Raw genomic sequence first — 19,476 nt, 5'->3', positions numbered from 1 at the left:
TTTTGGTAAAACCAGAAATTCCTTATTAAAAAGGCTGAATGATAACTGATGAAAAACTCTTAGACACTAGTATCTTTTCCAGGCTGTCGTGAATGTATACCACTTGTCCAAACACAAAATTCCATTTTCTTTTCTCAAAAGAAAAATATTTCCTATTTCCTTCTCATGATAATTTTCTACATCCATACAATTTTAGCACTCCCTTGGAAATTTGGTATCTTGGCTTTGAAGGGAAGTCCAAGTTTTCCTCGTTTTTTTTTTTTTAACTTTTTGCTCAACCTTTTTGATATTTACCTTGAGGCCTTTCTACTAAAACACACAACTTTTGAGGCATTTTTGCGGGGCCCACTGTGGCAACTCAAACGTGGGGCTCCTTTTTTTCTCGTGAAAAAGGGACCCCAAAATCAAGGGTAGACCTTCACTTTCATTAGAAACGTTTTTCGCCGAGGGGAGGTCCTATTCGTTTACTCAGGAAGGAGGCTTCCTTAACATAAAGGAAAGTATGTGCCATGATCTACATTGGAATCCATCGTTTATGAAGAATTAAGGGGAGCCATGATGAGACTAAATCATGGCCATCAAATATTTTGGATCTGATGGCCCATATCATATAACAAGATCAAGCAAAGTAAAGTGCAAAAGGGTGTAATGGGTCCTTACTTTTTAAGCATTGGATCCGTAGGTGGTCCTTTTGTTTGTCACACAGTAAACCATATAAATGTGCAAACTACCCAACCGTGCATGAGTTCTTGAGATTCTCTTTCACACATTTCTATTCCAAGGTCCACATTGTGTTCCTGATCAATTCGTTCACGTTTGGAGGCTCATCCTTGTCTTGTCTTTTTAGAACTATAAAATGTCACAAATATCTATGATATGTTGAATATTCCTTGAAAAATATCATTTTTTGGATATTAATTTGATTTTTGAAAGTATCGTGATGAAATCGTTATATTTGTAAAGACCACAAATTGCATCGTTTTCAAAGGCTGATATAAGCCTGAAAAAATGCACTAATTTTTTCAAAATACCACCTATTTTGAAAAAAAAATCACATTTTGATCGTGATACTACTGCAATATAAATAATTAAACAATTACTTTATCAAACTTGTAAAATTTTCAATTTTGGCCGGTAAAATAGGCTAGGAAGTGGCCATAAAATACCTTCACAAATTGTTGAAGTGTGCCCACAATGAAGATTTGGGAATTAAGAATAATGGTTCACTCATTTAGAAATAGAGTGAAGCAAAACAAGGAGTAAAGTAGTTATTTTCTTGAGAAGCATGATTATTCATTTCTTTTTCTTGTGGGGCCTTTCCCCTTTTCATTCTTCGTTTTTATGTGTGGCTTCATCTATGATAACCTCTTGTAGTAACGTGTGAATGGGGTCCATGGTTGTAGGCCTAACAATTGAGAGGGCTTGATTTACTAGGAGACATTCTGATATTCGAGACGGCTCCTAAAAAATATACATTAGACTAATCTTATGCTCGGTAATATAGAAAAGCAAAAAAAATACAAAAAAATTCAAGAAAATTAATGGAATCGAAATAACTGAAATTAGTTGAATTCAATCTCAAATCAACTTTTGACTGGCTACATAGAGATCTCATCCTTTTATAGACTAGGCTTCCTGAATCCTATCCAAGTAAACTATGTAATTTGATACTCTTAAAAAGATAAAACTTATCTAGACTTAAATATCCAATATCCATTACAATGACCTAAATAAAAAAATACCCAAACTAAAATAATATGGATCTCAAATGATCCAATAAAAGATGTGGACCCAGATATGTACTTCGCTCCTGCATCCGTGACCCCGGATCTCAGTGAGGTTCTTTAGTCATAAAAAATAAGAAATGTAGTGGAAGGGGCCCTATCCACTAGATGGGTGGTCAGGTTTCCATTCTCATGGGCACCAGCCCTGTCAATATAAGAAGGGGCAAGAGCATTATGTCCCATGCTCATGCGAAAGCAAGGCGACTCCCTGGGGGAAAGACATGTGACATGGGTTTACGTCGTAGGGAAATCGGGTATAGCCAGCGTGACTAGGTCTTTGATTCTGGGGGTGGTTTCTCTGTTTCTCATAAAAAAAAACTAAAAGAGCAGTAATTAAATTGTCTAGAAAAAACTGTATGACCCACTGTCATAGTTGGAACTTGCTTTGTTCATCGATGGACTGAGCTCACTAGGCAAAACCATGCCTTTGAAACCCTTGGTCAAATTTTTTGAAGCTTGGTTGACTTCAATAAGTTGAGATTTAGAAGAACTGGCACAACTATTTCAAGACTCGTCCAAATCATTCGAGTGTTGACTGAGCCATGCTCCTAGACTCAACCAGGCAAAGTAATGATGAATGATTAAGTTGGTTGACTCAGCTAGACCAGATTGATTTAGTGGGGAACCCAAAGCTTAAAGATGTCATTTAGGGCAGACCTAGTTTAAAACCTTTTAAAAAGCTTTGTTTAAAAGGAAAGTTTACAAACATCATTCTAATGAAACCTTTCATGAAGTCCCTTTATTATTGTAGAGAGAGAGAGAGAGAGAGAGAGAGAGAGAGAGAGAGAGAAAGAGAGAGAGAGAGAGTATTAATGTAGCAATTAACAACACAATCAAGTATATACCATGTCATTTTCAAAAGTCACAAGAAAGATAAATTAAATAAATTAAAAGGTTCCTGTCACAGTTCACAACTCCAATTAGTTGAAAAAGACTACAATAAGAGCATCCTATGCTTAGACTAATGCAGACAGAAACCACACAGAGTGAGCAAGCCATTCTTGGGTTGGGACCCGTTTTAGGAACCTCCATTATGAACCATAATGCCGAAACAGGATCAAAATTAATACTCATGAAGATCAACAAAATGTTGAACCCATGAACCGAACAAAATAGAAAACAAAACTGAAATATAGAAAAAACAAAAGCTAAAGAAAAAGAAACTACAAACAGCTAGCAACAAACAACAAAGCCAGCTCAACCAGGATCCGCTGGATTAGAAGAAACCACCGTTGAGTGAACGTTGTTCAGATGAAAGGAGATGAGCATGACAAGATCCAGTAAACAATCTACTCGTGGCTTGGCTCGTGTTTAGCTCTTAAAGAGCTAGCTCATACTCATATAATAGGCTTGGCAAGCCGGACATGAATAATAGGTGTTCAGCTCAGCTCAGCTCAGTTTGTATAAGCTCGTTAAGTAGTTACATTAGGGGTGTCAACGGGTCGGATTTCCGCTAAAATGGGTGGGGCCAAAACCGGATCCAATTAAGTAATGCAGTTATCAGATTAGAATTTGGGTCTGATCGGATTTCTCATAAGAAAAACCATACCCAGATCTGATAAGAATTACGTAAACCAGACCGGGTAAAATAACAATTTTTAAATTTTTTACATTGGAAATTGCAGATCTTAACTGGAACCCGGGTCGAACCTGGGTTTGGTAAAAAAAATAGTAAACCATACCGACCCATTTAATAATCGGACCTCATGGCTCCCACCCGAATAGTTAATTGAACCTCCTTCTTTGTAACCAAACCTTGACCATACAGGATCTGGTATCTGGCGGGATCGGGCCATACCCGATCTATTGATAACCCGATGTGACAAACCTATTTTAATTAATTTTACATCATTTAATATAGTGCGAAACAAATGATTGAAGTATTTGGCTCTAAAACAATTTGTTTTTCTTAAATGCTGCAACTTTCAACTTTGAATAAACGTATTTTTTCTATAAAGAAGCTAGCTCAAATTCAGCTCATTTAGCTCGAGCTCATTATGAATTCAAACTCAGTTCAGTTTGCCACAAGATTGAACCAAGCTTGAACACTCCAAGCTCTGGTCGATCGTTTACCAGCCCTAAGTTTCAGGCCGAGTACCTTTCAAGGTACTTTGCCATCCAAAATTCCTCTGTCCATTAATCATGATAACTTTGCAAAATTTTCATTGTGAAGTATTTTTAAGTTATCTTGATATTTTAGATTTTTTATGGTTGTGAAACAACCTGCAATTATCAACCAAAAATATTCAAAATACCAGTAATTTTTTTTGGTTATGACATGGAATTTTACCAAGTTCATGAGCTGATTTTCGATTACTTGGGTTCCCAATCAAAATTGTGAACCATTGAATAGGCTAAAAAATAATTAAAAAATATTACATGTCAATTATAACATGACACATGTTAAAACCATTAAAATAATATTTAACAAATTAGATTTAAGTTATTTTTATATGTATTAAAAAATAGCCAATTCAGGTCAGTATCGTATTGTTTTTCTAGCGATATGATACGTATTGGCCGACGATTCAGGCTGACCAATACTGACAAACATTGATTTAAAGGAAAAATCCGCCATCACCGATTGCACATTGGCTGGCATCTGGCTAGTAAAACCCTAGCTCTCTCCTGCTCACAAGGTAGTGCACTCAGCTTGGACCTTGCAGCAAGGGAAGCCACCCTTGGGTTTCAAACTTGTGATGTCCCATCAACTAAGTCACCCCAATGCCATAATGGTGATTCATTTTTTATGCCCTTAATGATTAAATGATTTATTTATCTGGTAATTATCTTTTAATTGCGTTAAGAACCAGATTTTTTGGCCTAAGTAGATAAGTGATTGATTCACTCCACTCTATATCTACACATCTCCTTGGAAGTGTTATTTTAGTGCTCCAAATGCACATTGCTGAAATCCACAACCATCAAAGAATTGACTTGATCAGTGGACGCTTATATTTCTTGGGGTGCACAACTTTGTGACTTAATGTGAACTTGTGTGCATCTTTACCAGTGGAAGTTTGTGCAGTTAATGCTCTTGATGTGTGGTTTGATGTGGACTTGTAGGTTCCCAAGGAAAATATATACAATGGGAGAATGATTTTCAAACCATGATATTATATATGTTATTGACAATATGGTGCATCCCTTCTGTACATTTTCTTTGAAATAAAGCAACATTTCTTGATGGTTTTTGTGGGGGTGTAACTACTAGCAGACTGTCCACATGATTTAAAGATTAATTCTAGGCAAGTGAATGCTTCAACCAGACATATCCTTTCATTTGTTGGTTACCTGAAATGGACGTTCTGCTCCTTTTACATGAGGTCTCATGTGATTTTGAATCTCATGCAAATTAAAGCTTTACTTTTTATGTTATGCTCCTTATACAAGTCAGATTCACTTTCTTATTCAAATAAGAAAGTAAACCAGAATGATCCAACCTAACGTCTCCCAAAAGTTGTGGTTCCCCTGGAATTCAAAAAGCCACACTGTGGATCTGATCAGGGAATATGGATTTCCAGAGGCATCCATGGCTGCTAATCTAGGAGGCCGGACCCAATTTGCCATGAAAGTAGGTAAATGAATTATGGCTTGCAACCAATGGGGGGCTCCGCTTGTCTGGTAGGAGCAGCTAGTGCCGGTCACCTTGTGTTGGGACATTGCAAGTTCGAATCCCAATGGTATCGTTGTATAACTGGTAAGAGTCTGCCTAACCCTAGCTTTTCTATAAAAAAACTGACATACAAATGGGGCCAATGACAATTTTATTACGATGATGACGTTCCTAGGGACGCTGGTCACTTAAGGAGTATGCCTCCCTACAAAGTAAACCTCAGGTAGTCCACCGGTTCCATGCCTTGGGGCCTTTAGATTGGGAACATCTTTTTGCTGCCGTTGACATGCATTCCATCAAAGCCTAAAATTTAAGAATTTGAGAATTTCTACTACAAATACGACCTTGCAGGAGTTTGTGTCTTACAGAAACGGTGGGGTTTCGGCGGAAATGTGCACAACCCTGTGCATTTTTGTGGGGGCTCACCATCATGATGCAGACATGAGCTTCTGTAGTTTTCAATTTTCCGCCCCCTCCTTTCCGCGATAATGGGGGGGGGGGGGGGGCTCCTGTTTCGTGGAAGAGAGCTCTACAAAAAGGATGCCGCGGAACTCTCTTCCACGGTACACAAACGAGCTCTTAGGGTATGTTTGATCGCTTATCCAGGTTTGGACAAAAAGAACGGAACATAACATTGGTTCTGTTCATTCCATAACAACTGTTCCAAGTCCAACGTTTGTTTGGACCGTACTCAAATGCTATTTTTCAAATGTCCATTGTTTGATGACGATGTGTGGACAACTTGGACAGTCATGAATAATGGGTTGAATTATTTCATTTTGGATCGTATGACCCGATCCATCCACCATTTTACATGTTTTAACAAGTTTATTATGGTTTTTTGCCCGGATATGGATCCAATTATGAAATTATATCTAAAATCATGAATTTTTGCCCTGAATATGGATTTGGAATTAGATTTTTTGCCCCAAATATGGATCTCGAATAGGATTTCTGCCCAGAATATGGAAATATTTTATGCAATTCTCCAAATCCAATAGGGCTTTGTGGTGATCGTCATAAATTCATTACATTCCAACCTTTTGAAATGCTGCAACATTCAGAATTTTGTTCGGCACAGATTACAAAAACACATCTATACATGTGTGTCATCCTTGCAAAGTTGTGTACACACTCATGCTAGAATACCAAAAAAATTGAAAACGTTTATTGATGACCTAGCCCTAGCCTTGTTGAAGAGATACTAAAAACCCAGAACATTCATCACAAGCACTTTTCACACATGACATGCACTTTTCACACATGTCAAAGCACCGTCAAAGTCCCCCTGAGAGAGCTATGAAAAATATATACCTCAATGAAGTGAAAAATGACTCAACCATAAGATTTTCCTCTTGTAAGAGCCTCTGTTCAGAATTTCAGGTAATGTTCAACAACTATTCAGCCCATCAATCATATTACTACTCATATGTACATAGTTCGCATTACAACCATCATTAACATATAGCATACATGAATCCAATTACAAACCAAAATCATCAATCCAAATCAGTCACAATAGCCCCCCTCCCAATATGCATTAACTAAGCCAAATACATACTGCGACATGAAACAAAGTGAAACCCACTTTTTCCTTCAAGCTCAATGCCAGAAAACGAATTACAGACACCAAAAGAAGTTACAAATTTCTTAGAATTTTGCTCCTCCCAGAACTCAAATCAGTAAATCCCTGCAACCTCAAAAACAAACTATCCTGCAACAATAATCAGCAGAAAAGAAATTATTCAAACTCTTGAGAACACAATTAAAAACACAAAATTTGAAAGCTACCAAACAAAATCACAAAAACACTAAACATAGGTCATAAAGGCGCTTAAATTCAAAATAGTTGTAATTCTGATTATCACAGTCAAATGGGTGTTTTCAATTTTAACGCTTTCACAAGCTTTTGGGTCTTCTATGCATACATATAGAAGTTTTCCTACACTTGAACATATGATTGCAACCATATAATTCATTTGAAAGGTGACCTCAACATAAACATTTAACTGATCAAGAAAGTAAATGATATTTTACTAGGGTACGTATTTTTTACCTATTTGGTTAATATGATCAGCAATAAAAACAAAAACAAGAAAATTTACTAGAAATGTGGTAGTCTTGGAGCAACAACGCCTCTAGTGGCAACCAAGGGCATTTTCTTCTACAACCAAGTCCCTCACTATTCTTGTAACTCTATGAAATGCTTGGGTACTTTTAAAATATTAGAAGTGTTCATATCTAGGTAGCCAATTTCTCTTGATAATATTTGCACATCTGTGGGTTGAAAGCTAAGAGGTTGGATGAGCTAGGCAAGGCTAACGATGACCCACTTTTATGGCTAAGACTTTACCCAAAATAAATTTTTTTTTCATTACATAACCAAAATCAATTATTAACAAACAAAATCAAAGAAAAAAGAGAGAATAAGAGAATTTAAAGGCACAGACTGCATGAGAAGCTAAATGACAATTTCATAAAATTATATTAACTATCAAACCCTCAAAGTTGAACCTAAATCAAATGCGAAGAATAGTGGTATTTTAACAAATAGGTTAGTTGTAGACTTGTTCGTGAGCCTCTTTGAGACATTTTAGCGAACAAGTAGTATGGACCACCTAAATTAGAGAGAACATTAGGAACGATCACCCTTGCATATAGAAACACTTAACAAAGTGGCTGAAAAATTGCTTTAACAGCCAGAGAAACAGGAAATGCAAATGAATAAACACAATCATAATAAATAGTCCAAATTTATCAATGAAAATAAAAAAAAATATAAAAAATAAGAGTACCATCCATCGACCAAGGTAGCTAACGACAAGTAGAAAAGAGGGAGAAGTAGATAGCAAGGAGACGCCCGGTGCATAGAGGGACCTCCGGTGAGTAAGGTGGCTTCTGGAACTAAAAAAATCCCTAATCCTCTCTTCTTCCTATTTTTCTTGTCACCGAAAACGAAACTGTGAGCAGAAATTACGAACCTGAAACAAGAAATCATCATTCTCACAACTCTGCTTCATCGATACGGCCGGCGGAGTCTCGTAGCCGGCGCGGCCGTGTTCCCAGCCGGAGGATTCCATCTCCTCGCTGCTAGGGCTCACTGATGGCCCGGAGAGCGACGTCGGTGGCGTCGACGCCCATGGCACCACCAGATTCTCCCCGTCCTCCTCCTCCTCCACTACCTGCTCGTCATCGTCGTCCTTCTCCTCATCCGCTCAACCCTACATTTTAGGCGCACCCATCGATGCACATTTTTTTTTATGTTCCCTCTGTTCCTGTTCATTTTGTAACAGGGAGGGGGAGGTGGATCGATAATTACACTGCATATTGGACGCGGCGGACTCGCGGAAAGCCGTCCTCCGCTTCCAATCTTTTGTTAAAAAAAGAGTTCTGAACTTCTTTTTCGTCCCGTGCAATGCACGGGACGAGCCATCAAACATGCCCTTAGGGCACATTTGTTTCACCTTAAATGGGGGGAAATAGAGCAACTTTCTTATGAAAGCAACATGTCTGTTGTTTCTCACTTAAAGTGAAAACCGGTTGCACGAAACTGCCCCTTTAGTGTGATAGCCATTATATGAATGGATCCCTTGTAGCGATCATGTCATTGATCTAGTCTAAGTAAAATCAAGAGCATTTAGTGATGACCCAAGGGTCTCAAGCTTGAATTTAAGAGGGGTTACTACTCCCAGCTTACTATAAAATATAAAAATAATGAAAATTTATAAAATTAAGATAAAAGCAAAAGAAAGAAACGACCACATATATATATATATATATATATACTTTCTAATGGATATTATTGGCATTTGCTTTTTGAGAAGTCTGCATAATGTAGGGGTCATTTTTTTTATCATTTTGCTTCACCATGGAAGTAACTAAATGAAAAATAATCTCCTTTTTGTTCACGTAGTCCAAATGGCATGATGTGATTCTCACTTTGCTTCAAGGGCAATTTGCCAAATCGGTTCCACCCATCCCCAAAATCATCCCTCTCTTCGAGCCCGCCCTTGGGATTTCATTGATGTAAGTTATTTTGATTAAATTGGACTTTATAGATGTGATCTACAGCATTTCTTTAGTGCAGATCCACATTTAATTGGCTGAAATCTGACTTGTGTGCAAGTTTTTTTGGTAATTAAAAAATCAAGAATTGACAAAAAATTTGTGATTTAAAAACACGTTTTTTATTCAAAATTATGATCCAAAGATTGACTCCTATTAATTTGGTCATGCTGTATGCATCTACAGGGTTATATTTGAACAAAACAACTAGCATCATATGATTTAAGAGGAACACGAATATGTGATGGAAGGTGTAATCAACTGCCATCACGTTGAAGATGGAGGCTACAATCCCAAATTCTTAACTTGGTAGGTCACTGTCGCCCATTTAGGTGGATATGAAAATTGAGCTTCAATAATAATGTGCTATCTTTCAAGCCTCAGATACAATTGAGTTTTCTTCTACTAAAAAGGGTGAACCCACACACTACATTGGGAGACTTAGCAACTTAACATGAATCACCTTGAATAACCTTTTAACTAAGTTAGGTAGACTGTAGGCTCAAATTAGGTAGGGATCCTAAGCATAAATTATGCAGACCCTTGACTAAGTTAAGGTTTGAACTCATTAGAGTGACAGATAAGAAAAGCATTAGGAAAAAAAGAGAGGAAGCTAGAGAACTCAAGAGAGTAGGGAGAGAGATGCCTCGTCGTCAGAGAGAGAGAGAGAGAGAGAGAGAGAGTTGTGAGTGATAAAAAAATATGAGAAGTGGGGGTATATATAAGCCCCAACCCAACAACTAGCAATACAAGATTTTGAGCTGGCCAAATGGCTATCCATAAAGGCCCCAACAAATAAAAGAGGTAGGTTATGGGTTAAGCTAAGACCAAAGCATAAAAGGAAAGTCAATGAGTTAGAAATGACCCCACCGCGGTCAAAATCATATAAAAAAAGAGACTTAGTCAGCAATCAATGACCTAAAATCATCTTGGAATGTTGGACCATTAAATGGGCTATACAGGATCATTGAACTAGGTCAAGGGCAACTCCAACAACAAGAATGGATTGGGTCTATGTCCAAAAGAGTCAGTCAACACTCATTAAATGAGACACAAGGCCTTGGGGATAAAATCGTTCTAAGAAATAAAAAGAATGGTGAAAGGTCAAGACAAAAACAAGATCAAAACCAAACTAAATCAAAACGAATTGGGCTGGACTGGACTGAAACCCAAACCCAAATCCAAATCCAAGTAAAAGCTAAATCTAAATACAAGGTCTAAGGTCTAAAGATCAAAGTTTAATTGATATGCCCTAAATGTGCCTTACCCATAAATGCTCCCCACTATCTTCCTTTAATGTGGAACTAAAATTTTTAAGAATAAATGAACACCCAATAACTTAGGTAAATGTAGGAAATAGGTAGGCAAACTTAGGTTCTAATTCAACAACTTTGAGAAACCTCCATAACTCCTCATGTAGATCAAACTATGAAAATATTCTAAAGGTTATTCGTGAAGATCTTGTGCACAAATGAAGGTATTTTTTGATTTGAACTTCTACATTACAATTACTTAGTTATATTTAGTTTCGAACCCCAATAGCGCTAGCTTTGAATTGAGAATCTTATTTGACTTTTCAAAAATAATAAGACACACTTTCGTTTCAAGTGATCATATTATGTCTATCAATTTATAGAAGTTAGTATTAAGGGTCTTATATTGTATCTAAGTTTCATGCATACTCTAAAGACAAACCCAAGTGTCATATAAGGGGATACCTACCATCACATTCATATATGTGAGTCCATAAAGGGTGTGAAACTATTTTAAATACTCTAACTATAAAAAGGCTATAGATCACATTAAGAGTTTAGTTTGAACTCAACCTCTACACATAGGCTTCGAGCCTTTGATATCAAAATAAAAAAATTATAAGTGATCAACATAATCACTCAATAACTTGTTTTTTCCATTGAACCACCATACTTAGTTCGACCCATATCTTGTAATTGAGTCACCAACAGAGGAGTATTCTTATAAATTTTAGTTGTGTTTCCCTTGATGCCTTAAAGACAATTCCTTAAGAAAGTTCATTTGTTAATGAATCCGATAAGTTTTGATAAGATTTTACATACTCAATAGATTACTTCTTACTTGAGTAAATTATTTACATAATAGTGTTTTAGACTGATTTGTTTAGATTTTCTTTCATAAATATTACTTTTTACTTTATACATAACTGCTTGCTTATTATAATGCATAGCTATTAGGGGTATTGACTTATCGTCTAATGGTGTATCAATCAAAAGATTTTTTAGTCATTCAACTTCCATACTAGCTATAGCGCTATCAACTCTATTTTGATTATAAAATAAGTTATCATAGTTCGCTTCTTAGATTTTAAAGCAACTACTCCGGATCCAAGGATACATATTTAACCACTTGTGAATAATAACTAATTAAAATCAGAATTTCAGTTTGCATTATTGTGCCCTTTAAGTACAATGAGTTTCCTCTCATAGAATACTTATAATCTAGATTTTTTTAAGTACTTCAAAATATATATATATATTTTTAATGTTAATCGATAACTTAACACTAGGATCAAACAGAATAACTACAAACTTATAATCATAAAGATTATATTTTTTTTTAATTTTTTTCTCAATGCAATGTGATTGAGTTAATGCAAATCTATTGTCATGTCTAATCAATTTAATACCAAGAATAACATCAACTAAACACATGTCTTTCATATCAAATTTAGATGAAAAAAATATTTGGTATTGTTTATGCATTATACACTATTTCTCATCATTAATATATCATCTATACAACAGCAACAATAACTACGCCTTCATCCTAAAACAATTGGGGTAAACGATATGAACCAAAAAACAAAATCATTCTGGGTCTTCCATATGAATCCTTCTCCTCCAATCATTTCTACCCAATGCCATGTCCTCAATGAGGTTCAAAGCATTCATATCCTTTCCTATAATCTCCATCCATGTCTTCCTAGGCCTACTCCGACCTCTTTTAACTAATATATTTTCCCATTTCTCCATCCTTCTAACTGGAGCATCATTAGGCCTTCACCGAATATGTCCAAACCACCGTAAACGATTCTCTCTCATCTTATTTTCAATGGGTGCAACACCTACCTTCTTACGTATCTCCTCGTTCCAAATCTTATCTTTTATTGTATTTTCACACATCCATCTAAGCATACACATCTCAACTAAACTCATTTTTTGAATATAATGTCTCTTGTCAGCCCAACATTTCGTACCTTTATATATAAACAAAATAATTATAACATTGTTACTCTCTACTTTGCTATATATGTATTTATCAAAAGCATGAATTTTGAATATGTATGATATAATTAATCATATTATAAAATTTGTCATGACATTGTTTGGATGATTATTTCAAACCATACAAAGACCTTACTAATTTACAAACTTTCCTTTCTTGGCCTAGTATAACATAGCCTTTAGGTTGTTTCATATAAATGTTCTAGTTTTAACATCTATTTGCTAAATCTCAAGTTTGAAAATTGATGTCAAAAAATCATGATTTCAGTGAATGTCATCCTACTTAGAGCAATGATGTCAAAATAATTAAGTCAAGATTTTTGTTTAAAATCTTTAGCAACCAGTCTAGCTTTAAATTTCTCATAAATCCATTAGGTTGAAGTTTTTTCTCGAAAATTCATTTGCATTCCAATGGTTTAAAATGAGCACAATGCCATTTAAAATATGATATTAAATTTTTGAAGTTTTTTTTGAAATCTTGATTGTACAAATGTGATCTAATGTGTTTGTTTTTATAGGAATTATATATATATATATATATATATATATATATATATATATATAGAGAGAGAGAGAGAGAGAGAGAGAGAGAGAGAGAGAGAGAGAGAGAGAGAGAGAGTAATTTTATACTTAAAACCAATGCCAAGAAACTTGTTATTGGGATTTTCTTGATGAGGAGAAATCTCCCGCTAAATAAAATTTTGTTTTCGTTGGGAGATATCAACATATAGAATCCTTTAAAGGTATAAAAAATGCTTACAACTCTTTACATAAAAATATAAAATTTAAAGTTGCTAGACAAAAAGAAAAGAAAAGAAAAGAAAAAAAATTATGATCCAAACGCGAATAGAACTCTATTAATTGTGAGAATTCCATTCACATTTGGGTCAAGTAGGGGTGTCAACGGGTTGGGGTGAAACCAGACTTGGATCAGATTTTCTGGTATGGTATTAGGTCCAGGCCCGTATCTAATTGGGTCTACTATAAGTGAAACCATATCCATACCTGATAAAAACTACATGTACCAGACCTGGACCATACCCGGTAAAATAATATTTTTTATCATTTTTAGATTGAAAAATTGCGTGTCCTAACCGGAACTCAGGTCAGGCCGGAGTCTGGTATAAAATTTCACAAACTATGACCCGGGTCGATGTATTAATCAGAACTTTGGGTCTGAACCCAGGTTTAATCGGGTTTTCTTATTTGTCACCATACCCAGACCCTATAGGGTTTGGTTTGGGTCTGATGAGGTAAACCAGGCCCGTTGACACCCCTAGGGTCAAGCTACCGTGCAAAAAGCAAAGAATTATGTAAAAAATTATCCCATTTAAAGAACAAACTCGGCTTGCACATAGGAATATTGACTCATAGCTAGATCCGCAGGCCATAACAAAAGAAGGGGTCCTATTAAGTATTAACTATCCATATCAGAACCCTGACATCCTGTTATCATACGGAGCTCTCATATGGTTTATGAAATTTTATATCAAACTCAGGTCCCACCCAAGTTTCAATTAAGATCAGCAAATTTTCAATTTATCAGGTATGCACCGGCCGGGTCTGGTTTATAAATTCTTATCACACCTGGTTCTGGTCAGACCTAGGCCCAGCACTTCTTAGTTGGATCTGGATTGGTTGACCAGGCCCACAGTATATGCTGATATCTGAACGATATGCAAACTTTTTTTTGTTGTTGTTGAAGAAAAAATGATCCAATAATTGAATCTTCAGCAAATCAACCATATTTAATACACTTTAGTCAAATGATCCAAGAATTGAAAGTTTAGGGAATCAAAGATATTGAAAATATTTGAGTAAAAAACAAGTTGCCATCGTGAAAGTAGAGGTACCGTGCAAAGGCATCAACTTGGTGAAAACGGATTGGATTTGGCTGGATCATGTGATCATATCCAACTCCAAATTCAAAATGCAAACAGTAGTTCTGAATGTGAATTCAGATCTAAATCAGGTCCTACAAAGTAAGGTTGAATCTGGGTCGGAACTATATGCAGTAATACTGGATATCGGTAAACAAAAAGTACAAAAGCAAGCTATTTACCTTAAAATTTTCAAATGGATCAGATTTTGATTCAATTCTGAATTAGTTCCAACTTACAGTAATGATCTGAAACTGATCTGCCAAAAACAAACTGATTTTACAAATCCATATCCAATTCAAATCCACATTCCAGTCTTCTTTCAAGGATTCAAATATGAAAAAAAAACATGAAATCAGACTAGATATCCGACCCTGTTCAATCCGTTTGAAACCTTACCGTTAAGATAATAATTTTCAGTGAAAAAAACATTAAAATATTATTTTACTGGGTATGGACCAAGACAGATTCACCCCATCCTTATCAGACTCGGGTATGGTTTTCCTGAAATACATATGGATGGACCCAGTATATGCATTTTACAATCGGATCAGGGTCTGGATTCACTCAATTTCGGCAGTGGTCCGACCTGTTGACCTAGTTGACACGACAATGCACTTACCTAACTTGTCCACCAATATATGTTGATATTGTGGGTGTTAGGCACCTGTTTTAACATGCAAATCGGTTTGACTCATCTTCAATTTCTTCTCTCTATCTTCATACCACCCCTTGGGATTTCAGTGTTGTCAGTATCAGTGCGTATCGGCTGATATTCGGATCATGGTGTGTGCAGTGATTAGGGATGGCAATCGTGTCGGGTTGGCGGGTCGACCCGCCGGGTTGGCGGGTCAGCATACCTCAACCTGAACCCGACCCGTTTATTAAATGGGTCGGTTGTGGCAAACATGAACCCGGCCTGTTTAATAAACGGGTAACCCGACACGACCTGCCAACCCATTTAATAAATGGGTTGGGTCGGGTAAACAGGTTCTCAGGTTTGCGGGTCAGGTTGGTGGGTCGGGTTGGCAGGTTGACCCGCCCGCCTAACCCGTTTATTAAACGGGTCAGCTGGGTTAGCATACCCCCAACCCGAACCCGACCTGTTTAATAAACGGGTTAGGCGGGTTGACCAGTTTATTAAACGGGTTGGCTTAAACCCAACCTGAACCCGCCTAAGAGGGGGGTTGGCGGGTCGTGTCAGGTTTTGCCACCCCAAGCAGTGAGCAAGAGGCAGGAACTGGGTTTACTTATCCTGTACTGAGTAACCATTACTCACCACTAAGATTGTGACTCTTGGATTCCAACTGTTTTTTGAGAATCCTATGAGCTGTGGGCTCCACCACAATATTTGTAGTCCTTAGGGTTCCATACCGCAGACCCTGCCAACACATTGAATCTAGATCCACACTGAATCCAGTTCCTAGATCCAACCGTATTGATAATGTACAAAAACAACTTAAAATTTAATTTTTAATGTTATTTTAATAGCTTCAACACCTGTCACGTTTAGATTAACATGTAATACTTATTAATTATTTTTTAGCCGATTCTGGCCAAACGATGCAGGTCCGATCCGGATACTGACAACATTGGTTTTTGACAATGAAAAACCATCGGCCATAAAATGCATCAAAAACTTTATGTTTAAAATTAAAAATCACACTTTTTTTTTGGTCAAAGAAATATGAGTCAAGAGTGGATCTCGGAGAAATCAACCCTGCCGAACACATAGGCCTAAACTATAGTATCGAATTAACTCAAAACAAATTAACGAAAATACGCTTAACTATAAATTTTTTTTTTGGTCAATTACGGGTCAAGAACAAATGGACCATGCTGAACGCATCTGCGGCATCAGATTGACCCCAAACAAATTGATGAAATCACAATTAGATTGTCCAACCCACTAACCTTACCAGGGGTGTCAACCACTCAAATTTATGATCGGACACACTGGGACGGATAGAACACCCGACCCCACCTCATAAAAATCACCACTTGCAAAACCAACCAGAAGAAACCACGCGTTCATGTAATAGGCTCCACACGTCTTGGTGGTCCAGGATCGGACGGTCAGGATGAGTCGGCCAACATCCCACTTCCCAGCATTGAATGCGGGTCGGATCCCCGTGAGGGTGGCTGGTGGACTTAAACCCCCACCCCGTAGGCTCAGAGTGGGTCGCCCTCCCCTTCCCCTTCCCCTTCTTAAATGCAATCTCTCCCTTTTCTTTCGTTCGTGGTGTTACTACAGAAGAAGAAGAAGAGGCGGAGATGGAGGGAATGTCGACGGAGTTCTACCGGAGAATAAGGCGGTACTGGAGGAGGAAGAACTACGAGAGGCTGGATGGGGCGGGGAGCCGTCGGAGGGGTCGGGTGGAGGCGGCCAGGATGGGCGGGAGGCGCGGGTGGCGGATCAGGGTGGCGCCGAGGCTCCGGCTCTTCCGCGTCCGCCTCCCCTCGCCGAAGAAGCTCCTCCTCCGCCTCCGAGACGGCTACGTCAACATGATGCTCGGCCTCTCCAACTCCCGCGTCTTCGCCGCCGGCGCCGGGTTCGGCGGCCAGGCCGTCGAGAACTGCCGGACGTTCGGGGCGCCGACGTACAAGGAGTACGACGAGAAGGTTCTGGTCGAGATCTACAAGTCGCTCGTGGCGCAGGGACAGCTCGCCCAGCTCACCTCCTCCCGCTAGTGAGATGTAGCTCGATTTCTTAACGTTGTTTTCCCGTTATTTTTTTCCTTTGTTGTCAATGAACCTTTTTTAACGTTAGGATTCTGTAAATAACTGCCGAGAAGTTCCGATCTTTTCTTCTTCTCGCTTCCCCCCTACTCTCAACAATGAAATTACGGTATTGTCCCTATGATTGTCATTTCGTGCTTTGACGGATCCGTCGCATCTGGTTGTCGGGGAGGAATTGATTGTGCGGTCGATATGCGTTGATGCAAATCCCACTCACCTCTCGTTTAGTGACGCACACCTACTATGATTTTTTTGTCTCCTTATTTTTTATTTATTTATTTGAAATGTCAATTTTGTCCCTGAAGATATAAAGTTACCACGACAAAGGCTGGCCGAGCTCACCCTGTTAGCGCAAGTGGATCCAATGTTCGTGCCCGGTCTAAGTTGGTGCCTCCGCCAAGAGTTCGAAAAATGGGTGCCGACCAGACCCATAGGGTTGGGCCAGGATGGGGTATGGCTTGAGCCGAAACATTGGGCCAACCTATCCTGCTTGTCGTGGTCTATCGCAATCAAGTCATTAAGAAAATTTAAAAGCGATTAGTTTGGTGCAAAGTGTACATAGGGCTCCCCTTGTTTGGTAGGCACTGTTAGTGCACATCACCTTGTTGGGACGTTGCAAGTTCAAATCTCAATGGTTTGATGTATAACTGGTGGGTGTCAAAAGTGTATAAGCCTATAAGGGTGTGTTTGGCTGTTCGGATCTCAAACTTGGATTTGAGATTGTATTAGAAATACACATCTCTCTGAAACTCCAAACAGGCCCTAATTTATGTTGAGAAATATAATTCTTTGATAGACGTAAATCTTGGATTAGAGATCTGATCAGTGTTTGTTTACCTCCATTCTTGGCGTGGGTCTCGTGCCGGATGATTTCTTGAACATGAGAATCTGCACATTCAAACACACCCTAAATTTACTTCATGAGGGCATCTTGGTCATTTTGGAACACCGTGTCGAAGGAATTGATATGTTGGGTTTCTAAGGGCCTGTTTGAAATCTCGGCACTGGGATGGGTATTTATGCATTTGGTATTCCGGGGCGCAAAATCTTGATCAAACGCCCATGCTGATTCCGTTTGGAATATTGGCGGGCATTTATGCATTTGGGATGGACTCCTTTGTAATTACACTAAAGGATGCAAAGCAGCTGCCACTTCCTCAAATGCATAAACTCCATGAACGCCCATCCCAGCTACCTATCCCAAACATGCCATAATTTTATTTTGAGAACACTAAGAGCACATTTGAAAGTAAGAAAGATGTAGGAAAAGTTATGCAAAATAAAAAATTCATACCGTTTTTTTTATTCTTCCAAACAAGAGACTTTTTTTGCTGAGAGAGTTTTTCTAAAAGTACACTTTCTTTCTTCCTCTCTTTTTTTTTTTTTGAAAGGCAAGCTGAGGTTAGGCAGACCCTACCAGATCAACAGCCGCCCCAGGGATTCGATCCTAGGCCTTCAGCTTGACAGAGGACCTCCCTTACCACATGGGATACCACCTCAATGGTCTCTTTCTTCCCCACTTGGACTCGTGGTTTTGATCAATTATTTTCAACAATGCCATATTTGGTGTCTCCAGCAAGTAGTTAATTGAGATGTTTCTTTTTTGTCTCATAATTAATGACTTGAAAGAGCAATCAATAACTAAATTGTGCCTCATTAGTGTACACGTTCGTTGAACTCACATAAGTATCCATCACCATCCAAACAGTGCTCTTGATCGTTGCACAAATTAACAATATCCCACCCAAAAAGTATTCCAATAACAACAAAAAAATATTTTGTGTGAACGAAGGAAAAAGTAGATATGCCCACATGGTTTCAGGCTAGTCAGGAGCAGGTGCCATCACATGGCACACTTTGAGTGTGCCTCTTCACCTGGCTGACCCTCCATCTTCACCAGGCTAGTCCCGTTAAGGTTTTGAACCTGCAATGTTCCACGTGCACTGACAGCCCTTACAAACGAAGCAGAGCCCTTATTGGTACACAATTTTCACATCTAACCATTCATTCAATACGCTGAATCATAATAGTATAAATTAATTAAACCCCTCATTTAATTCTATCTTCCCTCTCATATCCGGCACCCAAACAATGACATAATGGAATTGAATTGGAGCCACTGGTAGGGTTCG

The 19,476-nt window shown here is 38.0% G+C and overlaps 1 protein-coding gene and 1 long non-coding RNA gene across 2 annotated transcripts; one reads left to right on the top strand and one right to left on the bottom strand.

Annotated features, from left to right (window-relative positions):
• Positions 1-6,803: 6,803 nt before the first annotated feature.
• On the bottom strand, positions 6,804-8,595 carry LOC149846149 (uncharacterized). The gene is made up of 2 exons (XR_016430499.1): positions 8,382-8,595; positions 6,804-7,114 (listed from the first exon to the last, which is right to left on the bottom strand). It is a non-coding gene; the product is annotated as an uncharacterized LOC149846149 (long non-coding RNA).
• Positions 8,596-16,812: 8,217 nt separating this feature from the next.
• LOC149846148 (uncharacterized) lies at positions 16,813-17,463 on the top strand. Its single transcript, XM_089996209.1, has one exon. It carries the CDS (start codon positions 16,880-16,882, stop codon positions 17,294-17,296), a length of 417 nt encoding a protein of 138 aa, XP_089852335.1. The 5' UTR covers positions 16,813-16,879; the 3' UTR covers positions 17,297-17,463.
• Positions 17,464-19,476: the final 2,013 nt, after the last annotated feature.

Source organism: Nuphar pumila, chromosome 2 (genome assembly GCF_984573655.1).
Source record: "Nuphar pumila chromosome 2, dmNupPumi1.hap1.1, whole genome shotgun sequence".
In the NCBI taxonomy this organism is placed as follows: domain Eukaryota; kingdom Viridiplantae; phylum Streptophyta; class Magnoliopsida; order Nymphaeales; family Nymphaeaceae; genus Nuphar; species Nuphar pumila.
This window is presented reverse-complemented; position numbering and strand designations above follow the sequence as displayed.

Excerpts from the sequence above, each read along its gene's own strand:
- LOC149846148 (XM_089996209.1), top strand. The coding sequence starts at position 16,880 with ATGGAGGGAATGTCGACGGAGTTCTACCGGAGAATAAGGCGGTACTGG.